A 26,541-nucleotide genomic window follows, 5' to 3' on the forward strand; every position below is an offset into this window, starting at 1 on the left:
CTCTTTATTTTTTTAAGACATTAATACTAGACACATGGTCTGGACATTGCTTTTAATATACCTGTATGTCTTAGAAATAAGTTTACATCAATTCTATAGAGCTACCTCATTCTTTTAACGGATCTAGATTATGCCCTTGATTGTAAATACACCATAATTTTGTTAACCAGCCCCCTATTAAAGAGTAGTCACTTCTAATCTTTTGTTGCTGCAAACAGTGTTTCAGTGAGCATCGTTACATATTTTTTTTCCCATGAACAACTATATCTGTATGAAAAGTCTTTGAAGTGGAATTGCTGCATTGAAGGGTTTATACATTTTCGTTTCTTTATGGAGAAATTTTTAAAAAATTGTTTTCTATTTCTTGTGTTACTGCTTCTCCAGCGTTTCTCTTCATGTGTAATTGATTTCTTGGATTTATCTTCAATGCCTGCTTTTTGATACATTCATCTCTTTATTTCTTCCAAGTTCTGAGAGAATTTTAGAGACATTCTGGTTCGCTATTTCCTAACACTCAAAATTCCTGTGATCTTTGAATTTTTAAATATAATAATCATTATTTTGTTTGCTTCTGAGAACTCAGACATTCTCAAATTGTTCTCCTGTCAAGACTTGCAGGCCTTTAATCTTTTTATCGAAGGACAACATATATACAGAAAAAGGGCTTGATGGCTTTTCACTAAGTACACCAACACCCAGATAAGGAAACAAATGTTATCAGTATCCAGAACCTCCCTTGTGCCCCTTTCAGTTACAGTCCCTCCATGGGTAACCCATTCTCCTCACTTAGATTCATTTTGCCTGTTCTTTTTTTTAAAAAATGTAATCATGCAGTAAATATTGCTTCTCTCTTCTTTCCTTTAACATTGTGAGAATTATCTATATTGTTGCAAGTAAATATAGTTTGTTTTCATTGCTAAGTAGTATTCTATTGCATGAATATACCCCTTTGTTCATTCATTCTACTATTGATGGACACTTGAGTAGTCTCTAGTTTGGACCATCATGAGTAGTGCTGCTATGGACACTTTGTTTGGGTCTTCTGATACACAACTGCATACCTTTTTTTGTAGGGTATATATATCTAGGAGTCGAATTGCTTGATCACAGGACATATAAGTGTTAAGCCTCTAAAATGGCTTTCTCATTTTGCACTCCCATGAGAATCCCAGTTGTTCTACATTCTTGCCAGTACTCGGTATCTTCTTTTTTATTTTAGCCATTTTGGTGTATATAAAGAAAGATTTAATTATGGTTTTAGTTTACATTTCCCTAACCACTTGTAATGTTGAGCAACTTTTCATATGTTTATCAGCCATTTGGATATCCTCTTTTGTGACATGCCTGGTGAAATTTATTTTTACGTTTGTAAACTATTCTGTTTTTTAAAAAAACATATGGCTAGCCGGTAGATCACATTTCCCATCCATTTGTCCCTCTCTTTGTCTTTATCCTTTTTAATTTTTTTCTTGGCTCTTTTCCGGCCTTTTTTTTTTTTTTTCCTAACAAGTGAACTTTAGAAGTAGGAACCCCAGCTTTTCTGGAATTTTTAGTTTTTTGAGAAAAATTGTCATCAGAATTGGAAAGGATATTGTCATTGTTTCTAAGAAGGAAAAATGATAAATCCCAAGCCCTCCCAGTTTTTGCCCTCCAGATTGCGTTATTATCCCCATGTTTAATTCTAGTTTTAGTTTCATTTTTGACAAGTGCTTATAGAAGTGAAAATCTTGTAATATGCTTTTAAAACCAGCCCCTTTTAAAAAATATAAATGTTTTACAGGTTCTTGATCAGTATGAACGAGAAGGATTTAATTTCCTAGCGAAGGTGTTTAATTCTTCACATTCCTTCTTAGAAGACTTGACTGGTCTCACTTTGCTGCATCAAGAGACCCAAGCTGCTGAGGTAAGAGTAATGCGAGCTTTCTATACTGAGGACTGGTGTGTTTGAAACCTACTTGATACTCAGATTTATGGAACAGTAAGGAAGTGGTAAATTATGATTTTTTTCCCTTAGAACAAACATTGCTAAATAAGTCTGCTAGTTACCAGAGAAGGAACCTTCTGCAGTCGCTGGATGTTGATGTGTGCAGATTGTTGTATAGTAGGTGCCAAATGCACATAATTAAAGGGAGTATGGATTATCTATTTTCAAGCACCTCTGGTCCTTTCTGAAGAACAGCATGCCTGTGGCCATGGGAGAGTAGTCTCTGATATCCACACATCAGAATGTAAGACAGGGAAGATTGGGCTCTGGCCGTGTTCTTCAGAGAGAACATGCCTGGCTTTTATTTAATAATTGGATACATCTTCTTGGGTCCCTGAACTCTACTATAAAATGGCTTCCCCAGTCACAACCTGAGAGAGTTACACATTGCTTGTCAATTAGAATATATTGCAGATCTTAATTTCCATGAAGAAGTTCTTAGGAGAAATGTGGCCTGTCTTATCATTTCCACAAGCTACATAAAGAAAACCTTGAGTGCCTGTGTCCCGCAGGAGTGGAACACTTGCAAAGATGCCGTTAGTCCTATTGTCCTATTTATTGACTCCCACCCCATTCCCACCCCTGCCTGGGGTTGTGTGTCTTCACCACAGGGGCAGGCCCCAGAGGTCATTGAGTAGACATTCAGGCCCGATACTGGACTAGCTTGTGGCAAACAAAGGCTGCTGTTTGGAAAATTGGAGCTAGTAGCACTGAGTAAAGAAAATTGAAACTACCAGAGTCAAATCCTTTGAAACTTTCCCCATATTGAGGTGAGAGTTTTAGGCACACCAGAGACGCAAGATAGTACATCTCTAGTACTACTTTTAAAACTGAAATCAGTTCTGGGGTGCCTGGCTGACTCAGTCAGAAGAACATGCAACTCTTAATCTGGGGGTCATCAGTTCAAGCCCCACATGGGGTGTAAAGATTATTTAAATAAATAAAACTTAAAAAAAAAAAAAGCTGAAACCAGTTCTTCTTTAACTTGCCTTGGTGTACTCTGGGCATTTAATAGATGTAGTATTCCACTTATAACCAATAGTTAGACCCACATAGAGTCTCTTAGCTTCAGTTTCAGGAGATAAACAGCATCTCTGCTGAACTTAAAGAGAATTTGAGATTTTTCCCAAAATTGTGATTGGTTCCCAGACATGGTTCAGAACACTATGTTGATCACGGCTGCCATTTTATCCTTTGCGTAGCATTGTACTGCCTGATGATAAGGTTAAAATAACTTACAGGTCTTTTCAACCATGCAATTGTTTGACTGGTTTGCTGAGGGAATATTTCTACCCAGCTAGAAATTATTCATATACCTTTCTCTTGTTGGCTAGATGAATTGCAACTTGAAATAAACCCGAAATTTCACTCTTTAAAACAGAGCAGATGCTAGGATAATGGGCAGATTCCTTGATGAGATCTGACCTGCTTTACATTTTAGCTGGTCAAACATTAATAGCCTTTTCAAAGACCCAGGAAGAGAAGGGGAAGTTTAAGAGAGCAATAGTGACTAAATAGATGGTGGGGCAGGAGGGGATATGGTTTCATCCACAAGTCGGAGTTTTCTTTTTGAAGATTTCCCCCATTAAATTATATTTATAGTTTTGGAATCATAAGCTACACATCAAATTTTTGATTAGAGATGGTAAACTTGTTGGCCTGTGAGCCATATATGGCTTGCAGGTGTGTTTTGTTTGGCCTGCCCTGTGTGCTAAATTCTGAATAAAGTCAACATTTAAAACTTATGAATTTTACATAAAAATCTGAATTTTCCCATTTCTAACCTCTTTGAAAAATCAGATCTGGCAAGCCCAGGCCTGCATTTCTTAATAGTGATGGTTAGCTGGAGCAAGGATGCAAATTTTATAGATAAATAATGTACTTTATATGAAATCTGAAGGTACAAAAAGTATTCTGCATGTAAAGGAAATCTCCTACACTTGTCCCTTACCACCTAGAGACACACATTTGTTGGTTTTTTGCCCAAATTTATTTTTTAGGTGATATTCTCCATTTAAATGATGCTCTTGAGTTAATGACTCTTACAGGTATTAGAATTTGCAATCCTAATCTGAGAGAAGTAGTGTTATTTTTTTAAAAGAGCTTTAAATAGGGCTGTGGTGTTTTTTTTTAATTAAAAAAATTTTGTCTTTTTATTTCAGCTTATTTTCCATCATAATAAGTGTACTCTTCCTACCTCAACCCCATTTCCCCCATGCCTCCACCCACCTCCCCTCTAGTAACCATCAGTTTTCTATAGTTAAGAGTCTATATCAAACATTTTTTCTTTGTTTTGATTTAAGTTCCACATAAGACTGAAATCATATGGTATTTGCCTTTTTCTGACTTATTTCACTTACCATTATACTCTGTAGCTGTATCCATTTTGTTGCAAATGGCAAGATTTCATTCTTTTTTATGGATGAACCATATTCCACTGTATATATACCACATCTTCTTTATCCATTCATCTATCAGTGGATACTTGGGCTGCTTCTGCAGTTTGACTATTGTAAATAATGATGCAATAACCATAGGGGTGCAGGTATCCCTTTCAATTAGTGGGTTTTTTTGTTTTTCTGGGGGGAGGGGTATATGCCCTGTAGTGTGATTAATGGATTATAGGGTAGTTCTATTTTTAATTTTTTAGGAACCTCCATAAGGTTTTCCATAGTGGCTGCACCAGTTTGCATTCCCACCAACAATGTACAAGAGTTCCTTTTTCTCCACATCCTTGCCAACACTTGCTGTTTCTTATGTTTTTGATTTTAGTCATTCTGACAGATGTGAGATAATATCTCATTGTGGTTTTGGTTTGCATTTCCCTGATGATGAGTGATATTGAGCATCTTTTCATATGTCTGTTGGCAATCTAGATGTCTTCTTTGGAGAAATGTCTGTTCATGTCTTCTGCCCATTTTTTAATTGGATTATTTGTTTTTTGGGTATTAGGTTGTATCAGTTCTTTATACATTTTGGATGGTAACCCTTTATTGGATATGCCATTTGTAAATATCTTCTCCCATTTGTAGATTGTTTCCTTAGTTTTGTAGATTGTTTCCTTCACTATGCAGAAGCCTTTTATTTTGACATAGTCCCAATAGTTTATTTTTGCTTTTATTTCCCTTGCTTCAAGAGACATATCTAGAAATATGTTGATACATCCCATGTTGGAGAGATAGCTATCTGTGCTCTCTTCAAGGATTTTTATGATTTCAGGTCTCACTGTTAGGTCTATAATCAATTTTGAGTTTATTCTTGTGTATGGTGAAAGAAAATGGTCCAGTTTCATTATTTTTCACGTTGCTGTCCAGTTTTCCCAACACCATTTGTTGAAGAGATATTTTTTCATTGTATATTCATTCTTCCTTTGTTGAAGATTAATTGACCATATAATGGGTTTATTTCTGGGTTTTCTGTTCTATTCCATTGATCTGTGCATCTATTTTTATGCTAGTACCGTACAGTTTTAATTGCTACCACGTTGTAATGTAACTTGAGATATGGAATTTTGATATCTCCAATTTTGCTTTTCTTTTTCAAGATTGGTTTGGCTATTTGGGGTCTTTTGTGGTTCCATACAAATTTTAGGATTGTTTGGGAGCACCTGGGTGGTTCAGTTGGTTAAGTGTCTGACTCTTGATTTTGGCTCAGGTCAAGACCTCAGGGTTATGGGATTGAGCCCTGCATTGGGCCCTGCACTCAGCACAGAGTTTGCCTGGGATTCTCTCTCACTCTCCCTCTTCCTCTCCCCCCACTTGCACACATACACTCTCTAAAATAAATAAGTAAAATCTTTAAAAAAATTTAAGATTGTTTGTTCTAGTTCTGTGAAAAATGCGGTTGGTATTTTGATAGGGATTGCACTAAATTTGTAGATTCCTTTGGCTAGTATAGACATTTTAACGATATTTGTTCTTCCAACCCATGAGCATGGAATGTCTTTCCGTTTCTTGGCATCATCTTGAATTTCTTTTATCAGTGTTTTATAGCTTTTAGAGTAGGCCTTTCACCTCCTTGGTTAAGTTTGTTCCTAGGTATTTAATTGTTGTTGATGCCATTGTAAATGGGATTGTTTTCTTAATTTCTCTTTCTTTTGCTTCATTATTAATGTGCAGGAATGCAACAGATTTCTGTACATTGATTTTGTATCCTGTGGACTTTAGTGAATTCATTTATCAGTTCTAGTAGTTTTTTGGTGGAGTCTTTTGGGTTTTCTGTACAAAGTATCATGTCATCTGCAAATAATGAGAGTTTTACTTCTTCCTCACCAATTTGGATGCCTTTTATTTCTTTATGTTGTCTGATTGCTGTTGCTAGGACTTCTAGTACTATATTGAATAAAAGTGGTGAGAGTGGACATCCTTGTCTTGTTTGTGACCTTAGGGTAAAAGCTCTTGGTTTTTCACCATTGAGTATGATGTTTGGCTATGGGCTTTTAACATAAGGCCTTTATTATGTTAAGATATATTTCCCCTAGACCTACTCTGCAGAGGGTTGTTTTTATTTTTATTTTTTATCATGAATGGATGTTGTACTTCATCAAATGCTTTTTCTGCATCTATTGAAATGATCATATGGTTTTTATCCTTTCTCTTATTGATGTGATGTATCACGTTGATTGTTTTGTGAATATTGAACCACGCTTGCATCCCAGGAATAAATCCCATTTAGTCATGTTGTGTGATTTTTTTTAATATATTGTTAGATTCTGTTTGCTCATTTTTTGTTGAGGATTTTTGCATCTGTATCCATGAGAGATACTTGCCTGTAGTTCCCACTTTTGTGGCATCTTTATCTGGTTTTGGTATCAGGATGATACTGGCCTCATAGAGTGAATTTGAAAGTTTTCCTTCCTCTTATATTTTTTAGAATACTTTGAGAATAAGTATTAACACTTCTTTAAATGTTTGGTAGAATTCACCTGTGAAACTGTCTAGTCCTGGACTTTTGTTTGTTGGAGGTTTTTTGGTTACTGATTCAATTTCTTTGCTGGCAGTTGGTCTGTTCAATTTTCTATTTCTTCCTGCTTCATTTTTGGGAGGTTATAATGTTTCTCGGAATTTGTCCATTTCTTCTAAGTTGTCCAATTTTTGGCATATAGGTTTTAATAATTTTCTCTTACAATTGTTTATACTCCTTTTGCTGGGTTTGGGTTTTGTTTGTTCTTTTTTCTATCTCCTTTACAGGTAAGTTTAGGTTGTTTGAGATTTTTTCTTGCTTCCTGACGTAGGCCTGTATTCCTATAAACTTCCCTCTTAGAACTACTTTTGCTGTATCCCAAAGATTTTGGACCATTGTGTTTTCATTTTTATTTGTTTCTGTGTAAATTTCAGTTTCTTCTTTGATTTCTTAGTTGACCCATTCATTGTTTAGTAGCATGTTATTTAACCTCCGTGTGTTTGTGCTCTTTCCAGATTTTTTCTTGTGGTTGATTTCTAGTTTCATAGCATTGTGGTCAGAAAAGATGCATGGTATCACTTTGATATTTTTTTTTAATTTGTTGAGACTTGTTTTGTGTCCTAATGTGTGATCTCTTCTGGAGAATGTTCCGTATGCAATTGAAAAGAATGTGTATTCTGCTGTTTTAGGATTGAATGTTCTGAATATGTCTGTTAAATCCATCTGGTCCAGTGTGTCATTCAAAGCCACTGTTTCCTTGTTGATTTTCTGTTTGGATGATCTGTCCATCAGTATAAGTGGGGTGTTAAAGTCCCTTACTATTATTGTATTACTATTGATTATTTCTTTTTGTTTGTTATTAACTGTTTTATGTCTCTCAGTGTTCTAAATAGGGCTGTGTTTTAAGATAATGCTCAGCAGAAGACATAACAAAATTCATTGCCCTACCTACATTATTTTACATTACTGTGAAAAATGTGTGTGTTTAAATAAATATCTATATCTATATATATAATCTGTGTGAGGGTACCATTTTGATTTATGTATTTGATTCCCAATGCATTAACAGGTGTTGAGTAATAAAAATACAAAATTCTTCATCCCATATAGAAAGGTCCTGATTTATTTATTTTAGCAATGCAACAAGAATGCCCAGTTCTCATCTTGGACTCTTTTTATGCCTCAACTCTGGAATTGCAAAAGATTCAACCAGATAATTTTATCTGACTGTATCATTTTATACATTGTTTATAAAATATGTATTTGTACAAATCCTGTTTTTTATAACAGGAATTACTGAACATCTTTAAAAAAATTTGATAGCAACTCACTGTGCTGGTAACTGAATACAGAAGTTAGTGAGATGTACTCATAGTCTAATATGAAAAACAGATGTAAATAGTACATTCTAATATCATCAAAAATATATATACGTTTTTTAAGATTTTATTTATTTATTTGACAGAGAAAGAGAGCAAGAGAGGGAACACAAGCAGGGGGAGGGGGAGTGGGAGAGGGAGAAGCAGGCTTTCTGCGGGGCAGGGAGCCCTACCCGGGGCTCGATCCCAGAACCCTGGGCTCATGACCTGAGCTGAAGGCAGACACTTAACAACTGAGCCACCCAGGTGCCACTCATCAAAAATATTTTAGTCATTTATATATATTAAGTGCTCAGAGAGCAGTTACTCCTGCCTGGGGGAGTAGGGATGTCAAAGAAAGCTTCACACATAAGGGAACAAGTATTCCAGTTAAATTTTAGAATTTGGAGCACGTAGGTGGCTCAGTCATTAAATGTCTGCCTTTGGCTCAGGTCTATGGTCCCAGGGTCCCATCGGGCTCCCTGCTCCGTGGGAAACCTGCTTCTCCCTCTCCCACTCCCCCTGCTTGTGTTCCCTCTTTCGTTGTCTCCCTTTCTGTCAAATAAATAAATAAATAAAATCTTTAAAAATAAGTAAATAAATTTTAATCTTTAATTTAATTTTTACTGAGCTATAATTGACATATTACATTATATATTAGCATTTATGTGTAATGATTTAATATTTGTATGTATTCCAAAATGATCACCACAATAAGTCTAGTTAACATCCATCACCAGTTAGTTTTAAAGGATGAGTAGGCTGTCTTTAAAAATAAAAATTGGGAGGGAAATGGAGGAGGGCATTCTAGGCTGAATGAAGGTCTCAGAGGCCAAGAGTCTTTAGAGTGTTACTCAGAATCATGAGAATGTAGTTGGAGCCAGGGTTATCTGAAATCAGATAAGGTGTTTTTTTTTTTTTTAATAACAGCTTTATTGAGTTGCAATCCACATACCATGAAATTTACCCCTTTAAAGTGTACAATTCAGTGGTTTTTAGTGTATTCAGAGTTGTTGTGCTACCCTTACTACTAAGTTTAGAACATTTTCATCACCCAGAAAGTAACTCCATACTCATTAAACAGTCACTGCTCATTCCCCCTTCCTTCCAGGCCTGGCAACCACTATTGTACTTTCTGTCTCCATGGATTTGCCTATTCTGAACATGTCATGTAAATGAAATCAAATGATATGTGGCCTTTTGTGTCTGCTGTCTTTAACTTAGCATGATGTTTTCAAGACTCATCCATGTTGTAGCAAGATAATTCCTTTTTCATTAAAGAAAGAAAAGTTTTGATGCTGTTAAACAATCCCCTATCCTTTAACACCTGTAGTCTATCTCCCCAAATATAGACCCTTTATAAAAGAAGAATGCAAAGCTCATCCTACTAGAGACTACAAATCCCTTTCTTTTCAAAGAAGGGAGCACAGGAATAATGGATTGGAAGATATATTCAAGACAGAATCACCTAGATTTAGTGAGATTGATTAATGCAACCCAATTTTTTGCACCCACCTTTCTGCCCTCATCAAATAGCCCCAGATGATTGATTGCCATTATTTTAGTCTAGGTTACTAGTGTAATCATAGTGCTGTTGAGATTGAGATTAACAGACAAATCACCAGGTTGGTTTCTCTTGGAGAAGGGGTTGAGATGCAGGGTGCAGAGTGGGGACTGGGAGTGTGGTGATGGTGGGGAAGGGAGGGGTGGACAGCCCACACTTATAAAGATGAATGTATTTGATGTAATGGTGATTTTGAGGTAATGGAATAAATGAATGGAAATGACTGAATGGTATTAGAGATAGGGTGGTAATAGAGCTTGGAGGAAAAGAGGAAGACTGGTAGATTGACTTAGTAGGTAAAGAAAATTATCCTGTTTCATTGAGTTCAGTGAGGAGAAGCTGTAGAGGTAGGATGCAATAAAAAAATAATTAAATGAGGAATGTGTGTGGTAGGTTAACTTTATCTTGAGTTGTAGCTTAAAAATTTAAATACTCTCCTCATAAATGTTTTTGCTAATGTTGTGTTTCCTAAAGGGGACTAAGAAAGAGATCCATGTCCGTAGTCTGTAGCCCATCTAGCTGCCACATTATAGTTATATTCTACCTATGAAGTATTAGAAGGCCCCATGGAGGAACGCCCCCTCCCCCCACAACTCCACTTTTTGCCCTCTTAAAACGTTGCCATCCGAATGAGGAATTTTGCAGGAAAGATCTGATCTTTCCTTTCAAGAGCCGTTTTGAGAATGAGTTTAGATACTCGGAGATTGACCCGAGTTCTCTTTTGTTCATCCCTATTTATCCCCATTGAACAAAAGGAAATGGGCTTAAAGTTGACGAAGCACAAGATGTCCAAGTCATGAAGCTGTTGAAGTGCTCACCAAATGGCTTTAAAACTGCTGAATTTCACTGAAGAAAGGCTCAGTGTAAATCAGATGCACAAATGACTTAGCCATCTTTTCATAAAATTTGCTGTGACTTATCTTCTTAGGGTTATTTTTCATCAAGTACCTGGTCACATGTACTGAGTTAGTTCCAACTGCGGGTTCGACATTGTGCTGTTTCGGGAAATGCCAGATAATTTTCAAACCCCATGTAAATAGAGAGAAAAGACTGATTCATAAGAGAGGTAATAAAGCAAGCTATATCCTTGAGAAATTCAAATAACAAAATTTCATAACCCAATTCCCCTGAAATTCTCATCTTCGAAGGTTTGCAAGTTCCGTGACCCCAGGATTACTTTTAGGCTCTGTTTTCCTCCCTCGCCTTGACTATATCATCAGTATTTGATGCTGTGTCATGCAGTTACGATTTCAGGATTGCAGTTACAGCACTTCATTAATAGAATTTGCATCTTTGTCAAGCATTTGCTAAGCAGAACTTTTTTCCTGCAGAATCAGAGATTAACGAATGATCGTTAAAAAATAAAGTTTAACGTCAAGGATAACATAAGATGTAAAATCATGAACAGGCTGGCAGAAATGAAAAAGGCTGAGCTGAAGGGTTGATTCTGAATTAAAACTCACGTTCTGACTCATCTACTACAGAATTCAGAATTCTAGAAAATAAAGTGCCCATTTCTCTCATAGCAGGAAAGTCATATGAAAAACATTATAGTCATGTGATATGACTTCATTGGCATGACAATTTACTATTCAGCAAAGTAAATAACACAATTAACAAGGGTTTCTGCTGGGCCTTTTGCACTTACACTGAGTTTTTGGCCTCTCCCCCTCACAGATGGTTTTAATTTGGTTCCTGTGGAATATTTTTTTTGTTTTGTTTTGTATTTAACAACAGTCAGATATTTATGTACAGCTTCATCAAGAGCCTCTGATGACAAATATGCCTTTGGAGGCCAGTAGAAGCTGTGGGAAACCTCCGTGTCAGCACTTAGACCTGTTTCCAGTGGAGAGGAATCACTGTGGAGACTGACCTAGCCTGCTCGTGAATCCAGTTCGCTTTTCCCACAGCCCTCTGCTAGCCCACCTCCAGCCTGCACTGGCCCATCCTCAGACTGTATCCTGCCTTGATTTTTCCTTATGAAGCAATCCTTCGAGACACAGCCTTGGCCTTCTCCCCTAATTGAAGAGGAAAGGCAGAAACAGCAGGCAGAAAGCCATTTAATTCTTAGATTGGAAACAAGAGCCTGGTTTTTGAAACAAGGCTTGGCAGTATCCCTTCAGAACTCACTTTATAAAATGAATCCCTTTTATTTGCTGTCAGAGTTATCTACATAGATTGGAGATGTTTAGATAAGTTGGTGTTGGGGAAAAATCCAATTGGAGGATAAACAATGAAGTTTGGTCCGAGTCTCCACCCTGCTGAAGAGCTAGCTGTCTTGGATGGTATAATCCCCTTAGAGGTCTATGGGAGAGAGAAGAAGAGAATCATAAATACTAAAAGCAGAGTTAAAACAGCAAATATTCAGAATAAGAACATGGGAACTGCATCCTTCTTAAATTCTAGTCCTTGTTCTGCTCGTGTTCTCCTGAGTACTTGGGTGAATAACTTGAAAATTTTGTACATCAACTTCCCCACTTAAAATAAAGGGATTGAACCATATGTGAAATGCTTTTTAGCTCTAATAATCCAGTGGTTTTGTTCCATATATAGCTGGTATGACCAAGAAGTAAAAAGATGGCCAATTTTTATGTCAAAATGTTTTAAAATGTATCAAGATGATTACTTTTTATACATTTTATAACCATTCTCTGATATCTGTCCTATCTGGGTTGTCATTGCTAGAGACATTTTTTGTTGCATTTTTTAGAGATTAAGATCTACTTTGAACCACAAAATAACATGTCTCATGCTTTATATTGACTGGTATGTATAACAGTGTATATAAATTCAATATGGTGTAAGCCAGCCTAATAACTTACCTCATTGCAGTCTTGATGCCCTGAACTTTTGGCTTCTTTATAAACTAAAGTCTCCCCACACCATAATCGAGTGTGTTCCTTAAATCTGCCACTTGCAACCTCTTGGTATAGCTTCCAGAGATGAACTCCAAACCCTTTAAGTAATGGCAACATTTTTAGGACGTTGAATGTATAAAATCCAAGGATTTTCTTTAAAAATAAACTGTATTACACTGTAACACTCATAGAGTGAATGAGTAGCCTGAACCCTGGCCTAGTCAGAAGGCCTGAATCCATATTGCAGCTCCAGCAAGTAGCCAAGACTGCTGCTTTTCAGCCGACTGCATTGTGCAGGGCAAGACCATGTGTAGCAGCCCTGTGTGAGACCTTGGGTCATTTCCCTAATTTCATAGAGTTTCATCTTCTTCATTTGTAGAATGGGATCAATGATTCCTACTCACAACTACTGTGAGCGTTAAACAAGAAAGTACCTAACAAAAGGAAAGATAAACAAATTGGAGTACATCAAAATTTAAAATTTTGTGCTTTAAATGGTTTTTTGCAAGTCCTGTATCTGATAAGGAACTGGTATCCAGAATATATTGGAAATTCTTGCAACTCAGTAATAAAAAGACATAAACCCAATTAAAAATTGGGCAATGGATTTAAATAGACATGTCTCAAAAGAGGATATACCCATGTCCAATAAGTATATGAAAAGATGTTCAGCATCATTAGCCATCAGGGAAATGAAAATCAAAACCACAGAGATACCACTTTATACCTACTAGGGTGCTAGTATCAAAAAGACAATAACAAGTGTTGCCAAGGATGTGGAGAAATTAGAACCCTCATACATTACTGGTGGGAATGTAAAATGGTGCAGCCATTTTGGAAAACAGTCTTGCAGTTCCTCAAAAAGTTAAACATAGAGTTACCATGTGGCTGAGCAATTCCACCCTGAGGTATATAACACAGAGAAATGAAAACATACATTCATAGAAAAACATGTGCACTGATGTTCATAACATTGTTTATTTATAATAGCCCCAAAGTAGAAACAACCCAGAGGTCCATCTAGGTAATGGATCAATAAAACGTGGGTGTTAGACTGGAAAATGCTGGAATATTATTTGACGGTAAAAAAGGAAAGAACTGCTGACACATACCATAACACAGATGAACCTGCTAAGTGAAAGAAGCCAGTCACCAAAGGCTACATATTACAGGATTTCATTTATATGAAATGTCCAGAATTAAAAAATGTGTACAGACAGAAAGTAAGCTAGAGGTTGCCAGGAGTGGGGGTAGGGGTTGGGGCAAAATGAGGAATGACTACATAGGAGGTGATAAAATGTTCTAATCTTAGATTGTGGTGATGCGTGCACAGCTGTTCCTATATTGCAACCACTGAGTTGTGCACTTTAAATGGGTGAATTGGGGCGCCTGGGTGGCTCAGTTGGTTAAGAGTCTGCCTTCGGCTCTGGTCATGATCCCAGGGCCCTGGGATCGAGCCCCGTGTCGGGCTCCTTGCTCAGCGGGGAGCCTGCTTCTCCCTCTCCTTGCTTGTGTGTGCGCGCGCTCTCTCTCTCTCTCTCTGGCAAATAAGTGAAATCTTAAAAAAAAAAAAAAAGGGTGAATTGTATGGTATGTGAATTACATCTCAATAAAGGTGTTTAACCAAAGAGAAAAGAAAGACAGCCTGGAGCCCCAGTGCACATAGCTGGGACTCTGTGTGCTTCCTTCTTTCCTTTTCTCTCTCTGGCTTTTAAGGGCAGCATTGATTTTCTGTTTTGAGAGGCTGTCAGAGCATGTTAGCTTACTTTTTGTAGAAATGAACTTTGTCTAGATGTGATAGTGATTTTTTTTTCCATTTTCATTGTGCTTCAGTGTTCCAAGCCTTAGTCTCTGCTCACCTCCTCTCACCCCGTCTTGCTCTATGGCTAGCACATCCACACAACACATCACAAACACACTCACACACCTTCTCTTTTCCAGAACCATTTGAAATCCCCCAAGTCTCACATACAGTGACACCTCATCTCTAAATTTTTAGTATGAATCACCTAAGAATACAAATATTCTTTTTATATAGGCAGAATACCATTATTGTTACAGAATAATGAACAATCATTCCATCATGGCATCTAAAATCCAGTATGTATTCCTACTTTCCCAGTAGTCCACAAAATTTTAAAAGCACCTTTTAAACCATTGTTTGCTTTCTCCCCAAGTTTGTAACTGTATATTTAAAGAGTTTTTTAAAAAATAAAAATTAGCATCAGTCACTTGGTATAGAAACTTGATCTTACCTCTTACCACTTAACACCTGATTTCTAAATGGGGAGAGACAGTTATCCTATTAGGCAGCATTCCCCAGAGTTTCTGCTACTCCAGGCAGGCCTCTTCCAGATGAGGTGCCTCCAGGTATCACATCGGCATCCTAGCCTGATTGAGACAGCCTTCATAGCCAACCAGCCGTGAAGTGTGTGTTCCTGTTCATCCTCCCGTGGGGGTGCCCAGTGCCTGAGGCTTTTGAGGAGGTAGGAGTGGGCTATTTTTGGTATTTTGTAAAGCCAAACAGAAATAAAACATTTAAGACAGGAGGTTATGTTGATCTATCAAGTTGGTTTTTCTGAATTCTGTTGTCTCAGGGTGGAATGGAATGCCAGTTAGCCTGATCCAGTCAAAAGTTCTTATGACAGTTACATATGCCTTTGAATTATAAAAACAGTTACATAAAGTAGTGCATTTTGTTGGGTGGGAGCGGTTTTTCAAGATGCAGTCTGAGACAGAGAAAGTCGGGTTTAGGAAGAGGAGGGCCACTGGCCAGGGCGCCCCTGGCCCTGACTTCCTGACTGTATCAGCAATAGAGGGTCCCAGGGAGATGTTCCTGCAGTTTGCCCTGTGACCATTATTCCAGGGGCTGTATTTTTACAGCTGACCCTTCTCATTTGCAAACGTAACAGCTGCTATGTTGAATTTGGGGGGTTTCCATGTTTTGATACTGTAAAATTAAATTGACTCTTGGTTCTGAAATCTTAGTCTTGATCGGTCTTGCTTTGCCATTAGCTGTGGGAGAACAAAGGAGGGAAGGGATGTGAGATATTCTAAGGTGTACATTTTTTTTTTAAGATTTTATTTATTTATTTGACAGAGACAGAGGTAGCGAGAGCAGGAACACAAGCAGGGAGTGTGGGAGAGGGAGAAGCAGGCTTCCCGCGGAGCAGGGAGCCCGATGTGGGACTCGATCCCAGGACCCTGGGATCATGACCTGAGCCGAAGGCAGACCCTTAACAACTGAGCCACCCAGGTGCCCCTAAGGTGTACATTGTTTTTAAATTAAATATTGTTCATGTTTAATCGTGGCTTCTGTCAATTAACAAATGTTGACCCCTTGTCAAGTTCATGGAGGTGTGGAGATTCAAAGAGGTACACACCAGGTCTTCAGGAGGCTGACATGGAACAATTAGGGTGGTAGAACAGATGAGTAACCAAGGCTGCAGGGCAGTAGAGTACACAGAGAGCTGGACACACAGCACAGTAAGTCCTGCAGGATTTCAGGAGCATAGGATGCAGAGAGGGCTCCAGGAAAGAGTTGGATTTGAACTGGTCCTTGAAGGTTGCCACTCCAAGTGTAGGAGAGAAGGAGAGAAGGCATTCCAGAATGGGCCGTGGCATGGGAGCATCTGAGATCACACAGCAACTGATGCTGATACCAGTCTCATGAGGTGGATCTTACATTTTACAGCTCAGAGAAGTGCACTGATAATGCTAAGGTGACTGGACACTGTTAAACTTAACTGTGCTCAGTGTTAATCTACATCTTGGGGTTTACAATATGCTACGTGTGCCTGAGAGCAGACAGGAAGATACGGATGTGTTCTGCTTTACAGAGAGTGCCTCTGCTTTCAGATTGAACAGTTTCAAAGAGCAGTTTTGCTTTTTGTCTGTTTCCTTCCAATTGCATTCTTGAATAGCGTGGTTTCTTTCACTGTTCCATCCTGGAGCCTGGTCAGCCAGCCTCACTGTGCTTTCTTATTCTTGAACTGTCTTTAAGAACAGACTGGCATCTTAAAATCCGTGGGAATGAGGTTTTACTCATTCATGATTCCATCTCCAGACTTAACCAATGGGAAAGGGCAGATAAGAGACAACTTGTTTCTTCCTTTACTTTTTGCTAATTTGTAGAGAGAAATTAAGAGCTTGTCCCCATTTGTCTTTATTCAACTATCTGGTTAAAAAAAAATCCGTGCTAAATTAGAAATATTTAGATCTTATTGTTGCAAGACAAAATCATTGAGTTTCTAATTACCAGTACAGTAAACTGCTGTGGATTGGTTTATTTTTAATTATGCTACTAAACTTAAGGTATAATGGGATAAATGGGATAATACCTACCCCCACCAAGTTGCCATTATAATGTGCTTTGAAATCTTAGAAGTATAATATAAGCATCGATTCTTGTAAGGCTAAATGCAAATGAACCAAATGGAAAACTGCCATAGTTTTTTTTAAATAAATTTTTTTCTTGATACACCATAGGCCTTTGAACATAAATGTCTTGAATTAAACTTTAAACAATCATTAACCCTTAAAATAATTTGTATTAACTGGATCTTGAGTGTCAAAGACATTAGCAACAGATAGTTTTGTTGTAGAAGAACCTATAGAAAACTACTTGATTCTAGTCCAGGTATAAGAATACACATTAACTTACAAATAAATCTGTGTAAAACCTCCTAATATGAAACAGTTGCAACTTCTCAGTTAATCATGATCTTTAAAAGAATATTCTTACCTATTCTGAAATTAACTCTTCAAAAGGATAGCTGAATAGCTTTGTCTCTCGCATGCCCCATGTGTTCTCTGCAGTTCTGTCATGCGTACTTCTGTTCCATTGCCCTGTGTTCTCCCCACTCAAGACTTGGTCGAGCTCATCCTTCTGGTCAAGTCCTGTTTCCTTCCCCATGGGGTCTGCCTGATATTCCTGTTGGCCCTTCCAAAGTACCAACCTCCTTTGAGAAATGGTTTCTGTCTTCTTCCCACCGAGGCTGGGGTACACATGAGATTCTATAAATGAAAGTCTGAAAGAACCATGTACATTTGGGGCAGTTTGTATTATTATGTGTGAGCAGAGGAATGACTTGATCCAAACAATGCTTTAGGAAAATGAAAATGGCAAAGATCAAGAGATTTCTCCCCTGCTATATCTTAATATTTTCTTTTTTAAAAACTTTATTAATTTAATAGCACAAGCAGAGGGAGCAGCAGAGGGAGAGGAAGAAGCAGGCTCCCCGCTGAGCAGGGAGCCTGAGTCAGGGCTCCATCCCAGGATCATGACCTGAGCCAAGGACAGACACTTAACCGACTGAGCCACCCAGGCACCCCCTATATCTTAATTTTCAAATGAGCTATCACATAAGCCAGAAGAAAGCATTAAACGTTATGTATATAAAAGAATGATTATCATATTCACATCCAGGTCAAAAAATAAAACGTTCCCTTTCACCCCTCTTATGTTTGGCTTCCTGGATCACAACCCTCGAGGTAAATGCCCTACCGACTCTTGTGATAGTTATTTCCTGGCTTTACTTGACAGCTTCAGTTGGGTGTATGAACGATATAATTCACTTTGCATGACTTTGAACTTTTATATAAGGAAGTAAGCCCCATATGATCTTCTGTGTCTTGCTTCTTTTGCTCACCATTGTGAAGGTTACCCATGTTGTTGTGTGCAGCTGAAGTGTGTTCCTTTTCATTGCTGTACAGTATTCTATAGTTTACGTATGCTGCAGTTTGCCCATTCTACTGTAGATGGATACCTGTAGTCCTTCCAGTTTGGACTATAATAGAGTGTGGGTCAGAGCGTTCTTATATCTATATATATCTATCTATATCTATCTATCTCCTGGACTACATATGCAACATTTCTCTAGGTCAGTGTCTCTCAGCCTTTTTTCTTTTATCACCTCTCCTAAGGAGAAAACTTAATTAATTTTAAACTAAAAATTACAAATTCAAATTTAATTAATCCTAAAGAGTAGGATTTTGTTGGATAGAGTTGAGCTTTGTAAGGCTACAAGCCATTGTGATAGCCAAGATTTTTTCACTTAATCAAAAATCAAATTTTGTTCTTTTGTGGGAATAATATTACCCCTATTGAAAATGCACATTCTAGGTTATATAACTAAGATCAAAATTGTTGGGTCATGAAAAATGTGAATCTTCAAATTTTTAGATCATGGCAAACTGTCTTTCAGAGCAACTGTACCAATTTAAGTCATTACTAGTAGTATATGGGAGTTTCTGTGGCCACATATCTTTGCCCAAATCCTATTTAAAAATTTTTGCCAATCTGTTAGATGTATAACAATATGACATTATGCTTTTTTAAAAATTTGTAGTTTCCTAATTATCAGTGAGGTTAAACAGCTTATGTTTATTACTTATTTGGATTCCTCTTCCCTGATGGGAATCTCTATTTTAACTCTAAAAATTCTTGTATGTTCCACTTATGTAGCCCCTGTTAAAACACAATAGGATGGCCTAGTTATTCACTTGAATAATACAGTGAAGCCCAGAGAACTGTGTTCTAATCCCAGATGAACTGTTTGTCTTAGAGTCCCATATCTCTGCGACTTAGTGTCCTCATATACTGAATAAAGGTATTGACTGGGTTAGAGGGGTGGTTCTCAACCCTGGCTGCCTATTCGAATTGTCATTTCAAAAATATTGATGTTTAAAACATACCTCTACTAGAAAGTCTGATTCAGTTGGATTAGAGATTTCTATATCCCTTCCAACCTAACATTCCATGATATTGATAAAATAGTCTTTGAATCATCTTCCTTGTGTGTTCCCTAAATTAGGTATGCCCAGGGACTATTTCTCTGTCGAACTGTAATCTCTTTTTGTAAATTTAATGTCACAACCATCTTTCTCTTTATTGCTCCTCTTTGTTCCCTCTTTGTTGGCACTGTTTTCTCTCACTGCAAACAGGTTCTCTTTCTTCCCCATTTAGCTAAAGACACAGCCTTAGGCAGTTCCAAAATCTCATTCTTCCTTTAGGAGAATCTTCTTGGTGGCTCCAAAAGGAAAACCCTAGGACACAGACTATGATTGACCTGGCCTGAGTCATATGCCTTCTCTGGACCACTTGCAGTAGACAGGGATGGGCTGCTGTGACTGGCCAGCTTGGGCCACAGGCAGGGTGTGTGGGGATTGGCAGCCTCCCTCAGAACTATGTGGTTAGTTAGGGTGAGAGCAGCATTGTCGCCTCCAAAGGAGGGGCTAGTTCCCAGATTTGCCCCCAAGCTTGACTTACTCTGCTTTCTGAATTTACCTCATCTTCTCACCTAACCACCGGTACCCCTAAACACTCTTTATTCATTGAGCCCTTAACAAACTAGCTGCTCAGTCTCCCTCACAACCAGCCTTCAAAGGGAGAAAGAATTTTCTCCCAGATCGAAGCATAGGCGTTCTCCCTTTCTCTCTAGTACACAACTGTCTAATTCTAGGTTAACACTCAGCTATTCCTTCTCCCAAGCTCCCACAGAGCATGGTAAGGCCACACCTCCTAGGGTGGGGAAGGGTCGTGCTCTGGTTGCCTCTGCCAACCAAGTGGGGACAGGGGAGCTGTGGACAGGGGCCAGTGTGCCACTTCATCTTTCAGTCCAGATGGTGATGGTCAGTAACAGGGTCACTGCCTCAAGACATGGGCCTTTAGTCTCCTTTGCAGTCTAAAAAATTACTTACCATGCTGAAACTTGTTGATAAACCCAGATCTGTAATTAGGAACATAAACGACACAATACAGGCTTCGCACAAATGAACAGTTGTGGGGTATTATGGGCCCCTGTGGATTATTTGACTGAAGCAAAGGAGGGGGGAAAGCTGGTTGCTGTTGAACAAATTGCTACCAGATGTAGATTTCAATAAACACCACACTGTTGTTCCTTTGCCCGAAGGTGCTATGAATTTCTTGAGGCAACAGAGCAATCAGTGAACTGATGACTGTTACAACATGAATGGAGCCTCCTGGTGTTCCCTGGTCCTGAGTGTTTGTCCACAAAATGCAAGGCAGACCCAGGGGCCTCTCTCCCATACCTGACGTTTTATAGGAGAGTGATATTCTTAAAATGCAGCAACCAGATCCTGTGGAACCTAAAAGAAGCCCAGAACTATGGCTGGAATGTCACAAAAAGAACCCATCAGGGTGGGGAGAGGGGGACGCTTGAAGAGAATAAGGATCAGTGGTTTTTCTTACAGATGTTACTTGTAATAGCCATGGGATGAACCTGCCTCAGTCAATAAATATGTGAGAGCCTACCCATGCCACATGATGAAGAAAGCCCACTTTCCTTCTCTTCCCTGAACTTAACAGTTGAGAGGCAGAAGGGCATTCAGGCAGTAGTTACAAATAAAAACTAGCCTTCAGTGTCCTGCCAGGGAGTCCTGTGTGAACTTGCAACGTGGAAGCAGCTTGTCCACCTTCACCAGCTGTTGCCATGGGCCAGCCAGCACATGAGCCGAGCATTTGAGACAGGAAGGTCCCAGAGCCATCAGGCTACTTTGCTATACCTTGAAGGGAATAGAAAGGGGAGAGAGAGAGATGAAGGAGATTGAGAGATGGAGGGAGAGAGGATGTGTTTGATTTTAGTTTAGTATACTAACAAGCTTGTCATGTTCCCTAGAATAGAGTGAGTTCCCTGAGCCTTCTCTTGGTTATGGCTCTTTAATAAAAAGTTAAAACACCCAATGTATGGTTGGCCTAAATCCAACATATATGTCTGCATCCCTGTGTGGTTCTCTGATCCTCTCTTTTCGGTTAGATGTTCAGCTTTTTGAGGGCAAGGACCACCTTGCCCCCTTATTATTTTTGACTAACAGCTGCTTTGCACATAAGGTATACATGGGTTGAATGCCCCCCCCAAAAAAAGGAAGTTTTACATGAACACATCAGCTACTGAGATAGCGTTTTTGTTTTGAATTGTATGTAGGAGTTTGAGGGGCAGAGGACCTAACTGGAAGTCCTGGGCTTGAATTAAGTTTGTATTTGGCCCTCAGTTGACAAATCTCTGCCTCCCCCTGAACTCTGGGGGGCTCCCCCTCTCACAGGGCGGTCTGTCTTCTTTGGACAGTGATGATATGATGGCTAACTTCTGAGAACTGACTGTGTTCCAGATGTCATACTAAGCATTTATTTGGATTATCTCATTTAATCTTCACAACCACTTTATTTTACAGAGGAGGAAATTGAGGTGCATACAGCTAAGTTGTCTAAGTTCATGTAGCTAGTAAGTGTTGGAGCCAAGTAGTTTGGCTCCAGAGCCTGTGTTCTTAACTACGGCTTTTTTGGGCCTGCCTATAGCTAGTTGTATTCCTCTTATAAATGGCAGACCTTTGTATGTTTGGCCATGCCTCCCAAACTTCTGTTCTCCAGATTTGTGCTTTGGTAAATCATCATGGTCTTTGGGTCCTACCTTTTCAAGTCAGAAACTGGGTTTTGCCAGAGCATGAAGACTCTCAGGGTTTAATTCCCAACAGCTAAACTCAAGAGTTTGATATATAAGTGAAGCTGTTTAATTTGTTCTGTCTACCACTCCCCATATGTACCTGGCGAGACGGTGATCACAAAATTTCATGATTGCTCCACTGGAGCTGTGATACCCCAAGCACAGCAGGGATCTGCTTTCCAGTGAGATCACCTCGCTAATTTCTGGACAGCGGCAGAGACATTAACAAATTCTTGCACGAATTCTGAGACTTTTTCAAAATCCACATGGACCCTGTTACCATCTATGAACAGTCTTCTAGAGTTATGGAGGTTGTAGCTTTCTTAATTAAAATAGATCTCCAGATATCACTCCTTTGTCACTTTGATTGAAGATGGAAATTCCCAATCTCTTCAACTCCTTTTCTACAGTCTCTTCAGGAGACTAACTTCCACACATAGCTAATGTCCTCCAGGGCATGTCAGTTCTGCAGGGCTAACCTTATTTTCAAGATCTGCAGAGAGACCTCAGTATATCCCCCCCCCCCCTCGGATATGCTAACTACGGTCATTATCACACAGGAAATTCCCAAATACCTTATTGGAAACCTGAGAAAAATATTCCTTTGGTGGGGGTGGGAGGGAGAGGGGTGTGTGTGTGTATTTTAATTCCAGTATAGTTATAGTGTAATACGAATTTCAGGTGTAAAACTTAGTGATTCACCACTTCCATACACCACCTGGTGCTCATCACCACAAGCGCACTCCTTAATCCCCATCACCTATTTAACTCATCTTCCACCCACCACCCCTCTGCTAACTGTCAGTTTGTTCTCTATTCCTTTGATTTCAGTGGAAAGAAAAAGACAAGCTGGGTGCATTTAAAAATAACCCCAAACTTCTGAGTCTGCTAAAGACCGAATCTTTTGAAAAGGGCAGGTCAGGTACAGGCGCTTGATCAAATAGGAGTCAGGATAGACATTTCAGGCCCAGTCAGCACGTGAGATGGAGCACTGGGCACCATCTACCCAGTAGAGTTGAACCTAAAGGGAAGTGATGGGCCTTTTGGCCTGAGTATCCCATTGGTACAAACAAAGGACCTCTGCCAGCTAATATGCATGTGGCTGTTATGCCCAAGAGGAAACGCTGAAGAGTTCGGCACTTCGCAGTTGTTGAACCGTGATTAACTGGAAGGCAGGCACTGGATTTTAGTTAAGTCTGTGATTCCAGCACGTGGTGTGAGAGCTGTACATAGAAAATACAATGTCTTTTTTTTTTTTAAATGAATGATATTCAGTTTTTGTCATTTTAAAAAAAATGAACGATATTCAGTTTTTGTCATTTTAAAAAAAATGAATGATATTCAGTTTATATAAAATATCCAGAATAGGCAAATCTGCAGAGTCATAAAGTAGATTGATAGTTGCCAGGAGCTGGTGGTGGTGGTGGTGGGTTAGGGGGAGGGGGTAGAGTTGGGGGAAAATAAAGGAGTAATTGCTAATAGGTCCTAGGTTTCTTTTGGAGATGATGAAATGTCTTGGAATTCTGTCGTGATGATGGTATGCACAACTCTGTAAATATACTAAAGTCACTGAATGGCACATTTTAAATGGGCGAATTGTATGTTATGTGAATTATAGCTCAATAAATTTCATTTAAAAATGAATGGGAAGGTGAAACTCATAAAAAAAAAAATGCCCACTAGACATCAAGCAGACTATGGTAGGGGAAAGACTAGGGGCATTCTGAAAAGCAAATTACGCTAATTTGATCTACTAGAGTACTTTGGAGTTAGCCCTTGAGGACTGGAGAATCAGTTAACTAGTTTACATTTACATAACCAGTTAACTAGTTTACACAGGCTTGAGACCCATAATAATAAAGAACATTTTAAAGTTGAGTCACCTTAGGGTTGAGAATTTGTTAAGACGGGGGGACTGAGGTTTACCCGGTAAAGTCAAAGAGCTGAACACTATTGGAACAGCAAGTATTACAGATATTAGTGTTTAGACCCATTCTGTTTAGTATTTTTTATGCACAGTCAGTCTCCAAGTTGCCAATAATATTCCACAGTTCACCAGCATTCAGTAAGCACCTACTCTGTGCCAGTTGGCAAACCAAGGGAGGCCCAGTTCTTGCATGCTAGAAATGCATAGTCTCCTGGGCTCCCGCAGGCCCAGTTCCAGTCTGGTAGGGGATAGGCCCACTGACTGCCGAACTGAGCAATCCGGGAAACCCAGAGAGGATGTTGCAAACAGCCCCTCCTTTCTTACCAAGCATGGAGTATCTGCAACCATTTCCACCATGCCTAGAGAGCCACAATCCAATGAGAACATTCACTGTACAGTAGAAGGAGGGGTGGTCACTTTGATGTTGAGGGGTCTGAGAGGTCTCTGGATTCCCGGGGAGAGCAGAGGGAGTCATGGGCCTTCTTGCCATGGGGCCTGAGCACTGGATGTCCTTGAAATGCAGAAAGTCCCGTCCACAAACTTTATTAACTTTTTTTCCACCTAAAAACAAGCCAAGAAGTTTCAGAGTAATCCAGAATCATCTTCACAAAAGATAATACAAGAAAACTCAGAGGGATAAAAAGATATGCTTGCTAAAAAAGACAATTTCCCAGCTTCGGCTGGCCCTTGGAGCCAACAAAAGCAAAGCCTCATCAGTATTTAATGAGAGAGAGAGAACAGCTAGAAAGGGGTGGAGAAGTAGACAGAAGGAGGCTATTTAAAAGGCCCTAAAGTGCTGCAGCTGTTTTGGCTAATTTTTCTCATTTCAGTGATGTTCCAAGCTCTTTGTCTTCTCTGTTGGGCGAATTCATTTGTGTCTCTCGTGAGTCATCCTGCCCACAAATAATCTCTCTTGGAGTAGCCCTTATGAAAATAGACAATTCACATTGCATTGTGTGAACTGGCAGTTGTATGTCCCTTCCCTGGGTGGGCTGCGTTGCGTCTGCTCTGCCTGCATCCACACATGTCAGGACTTCTAAGGTCTAGCATACCCTCGGTATGCTCAGTGACAGGGGGGCACAGAAGGAGACATCTGGACTCCCCGATTAAGTCAGGCAGGGAAGGCTACAGACAGCAGGCCCTGGTCAGCTGACTGCTCCCTCCTAAAGGTTTCTAGATCTCATAGATGTAACCTTCCCCACAAGGGTTTTAGGGTATGGAAAAGTAAACATCAAAGGAAATTCCGTGTAAGTAAGCATTACTGTCATTCCAACCTGGATCTTGCAAATTGAGCTTTTCCTTTTAAGATAGTATTTTCTTTACTATCTGGCCAGCAAATCTGACCAAACAGCATTTTTCTTTAAGATTTCCATAGGGAAACACGGAGCTCTTCAGAGACTACAATGGATGTCTGTTGTTTGCTGCTTAGCAAAATTTACTTTTCCCTAATGATCATCTTGGTTTTATTCTGAGAGACCATCTAGGACGTTACTTTCATCCCATGTGCTTTTCTGGTGGAGTTGGCTCCACCCTTGGCTCAGGGTTGGATCGTGTAATTGTGGCTCAAGTCAGTCAATACATCATATTTCCCTGGCCGTGATGATTGGTGCAGAACTGGGCATCTGACCCAGTCATGACCAATGAGATCTACTGAGCCTTTGGCTTAGGAGCTGGGGTCAGGGCTTGGAGCTTTGCCAGTGTGAGCTCTGGGCTAGGGCAGCTCTCTAGCGATTATGAGTGGAGAGCCAATTTGAGCATGGAGACCACACATGGAAGAGAGCTGAATCTAACTGAGGAGGGAGAGGGCGAGGACAAGGGTGGTCATGGTGTTAGCCTCTAATCAGCCAAGCTGCCCTGAAGGTACCATTATCCTGGTCTTCCCAGGCATGTGAGCCAAAAAGTTTGTGTTTGGCTTGAGTTAATCAGAGTCAAGTTTGCTGTCCCTTGCATGAGTTTTAACTCATTCAGGGGCAGTGTTTCACTCATACCCAACATCTAGCAGAGTGCCTGCATGTAGAGGAAGTTCAGTATTTATTTATGCACAAATTTTCTTTCAGTTGAACAGATGTTTATTGAACACTTATGAGGAACAAATGTATTATTCTGGATCCTATAGGGCTGCACTGTCCAATATGGCAGCCACAGGCCACATGTGGCTCTTTAAGTTAATGAAAATTAAACAAAATAATAAAAACTCCAGTTCCTAAATCACACCATCGACAAGGCAAGTGTTCAATGCTTCTTTCTTGGACAGTGCAGATACAGAACATTTCTATCATTGCAGAAAGTTCTATTGGACAGCGCTACTGTAGAGAATACAAACATACATAAGACTCAGACCATAATTCCAGGAAGCTGTATTTTTGCAGATGTTTGTTTTGAAATGATCAATAGCCCAACATATAGAACAATAGTCTGGCTTACTGAAAGGAGTGATTTATGAAAGGTCAGCTTTCTCTCATGTATAATGATTTATGTATAAATTCT

General features: G+C 39.2%; 1 protein-coding gene across 4 annotated transcripts in view; it reads left to right on the forward strand.

Annotated features, from left to right (window-relative positions):
- Positions 1-26,541, forward strand: part of ATG7 (autophagy related 7) — a 230,640-nt gene that overhangs the window by 111,942 nt on the left and 92,157 nt on the right. For 3 of the 4 annotated variants that reach the window (XM_025885212.2, XM_025885213.2, XM_025885214.2), the window contains exon 18: positions 1,781-1,903. The exons of the other annotated variant lie outside the window; for it this stretch is intronic. In XM_025885212.2, the coding sequence (XP_025740997.1) occupies positions 1,781-1,903 (123 nt within the window). The remainder of the gene's footprint in view (positions 1-1,780; positions 1,904-26,541) is intronic. 4 annotated transcript variants of the gene reach the window in all.

Source organism: Callorhinus ursinus, unplaced genomic scaffold (assembly GCF_003265705.2).
Source record: "Callorhinus ursinus isolate GAN/ISIS: 27379988/994484 unplaced genomic scaffold, GSC_fseal_2.0 scaffold15, whole genome shotgun sequence".
Taxonomy (NCBI): domain Eukaryota; kingdom Metazoa; phylum Chordata; class Mammalia; order Carnivora; family Otariidae; genus Callorhinus; species Callorhinus ursinus.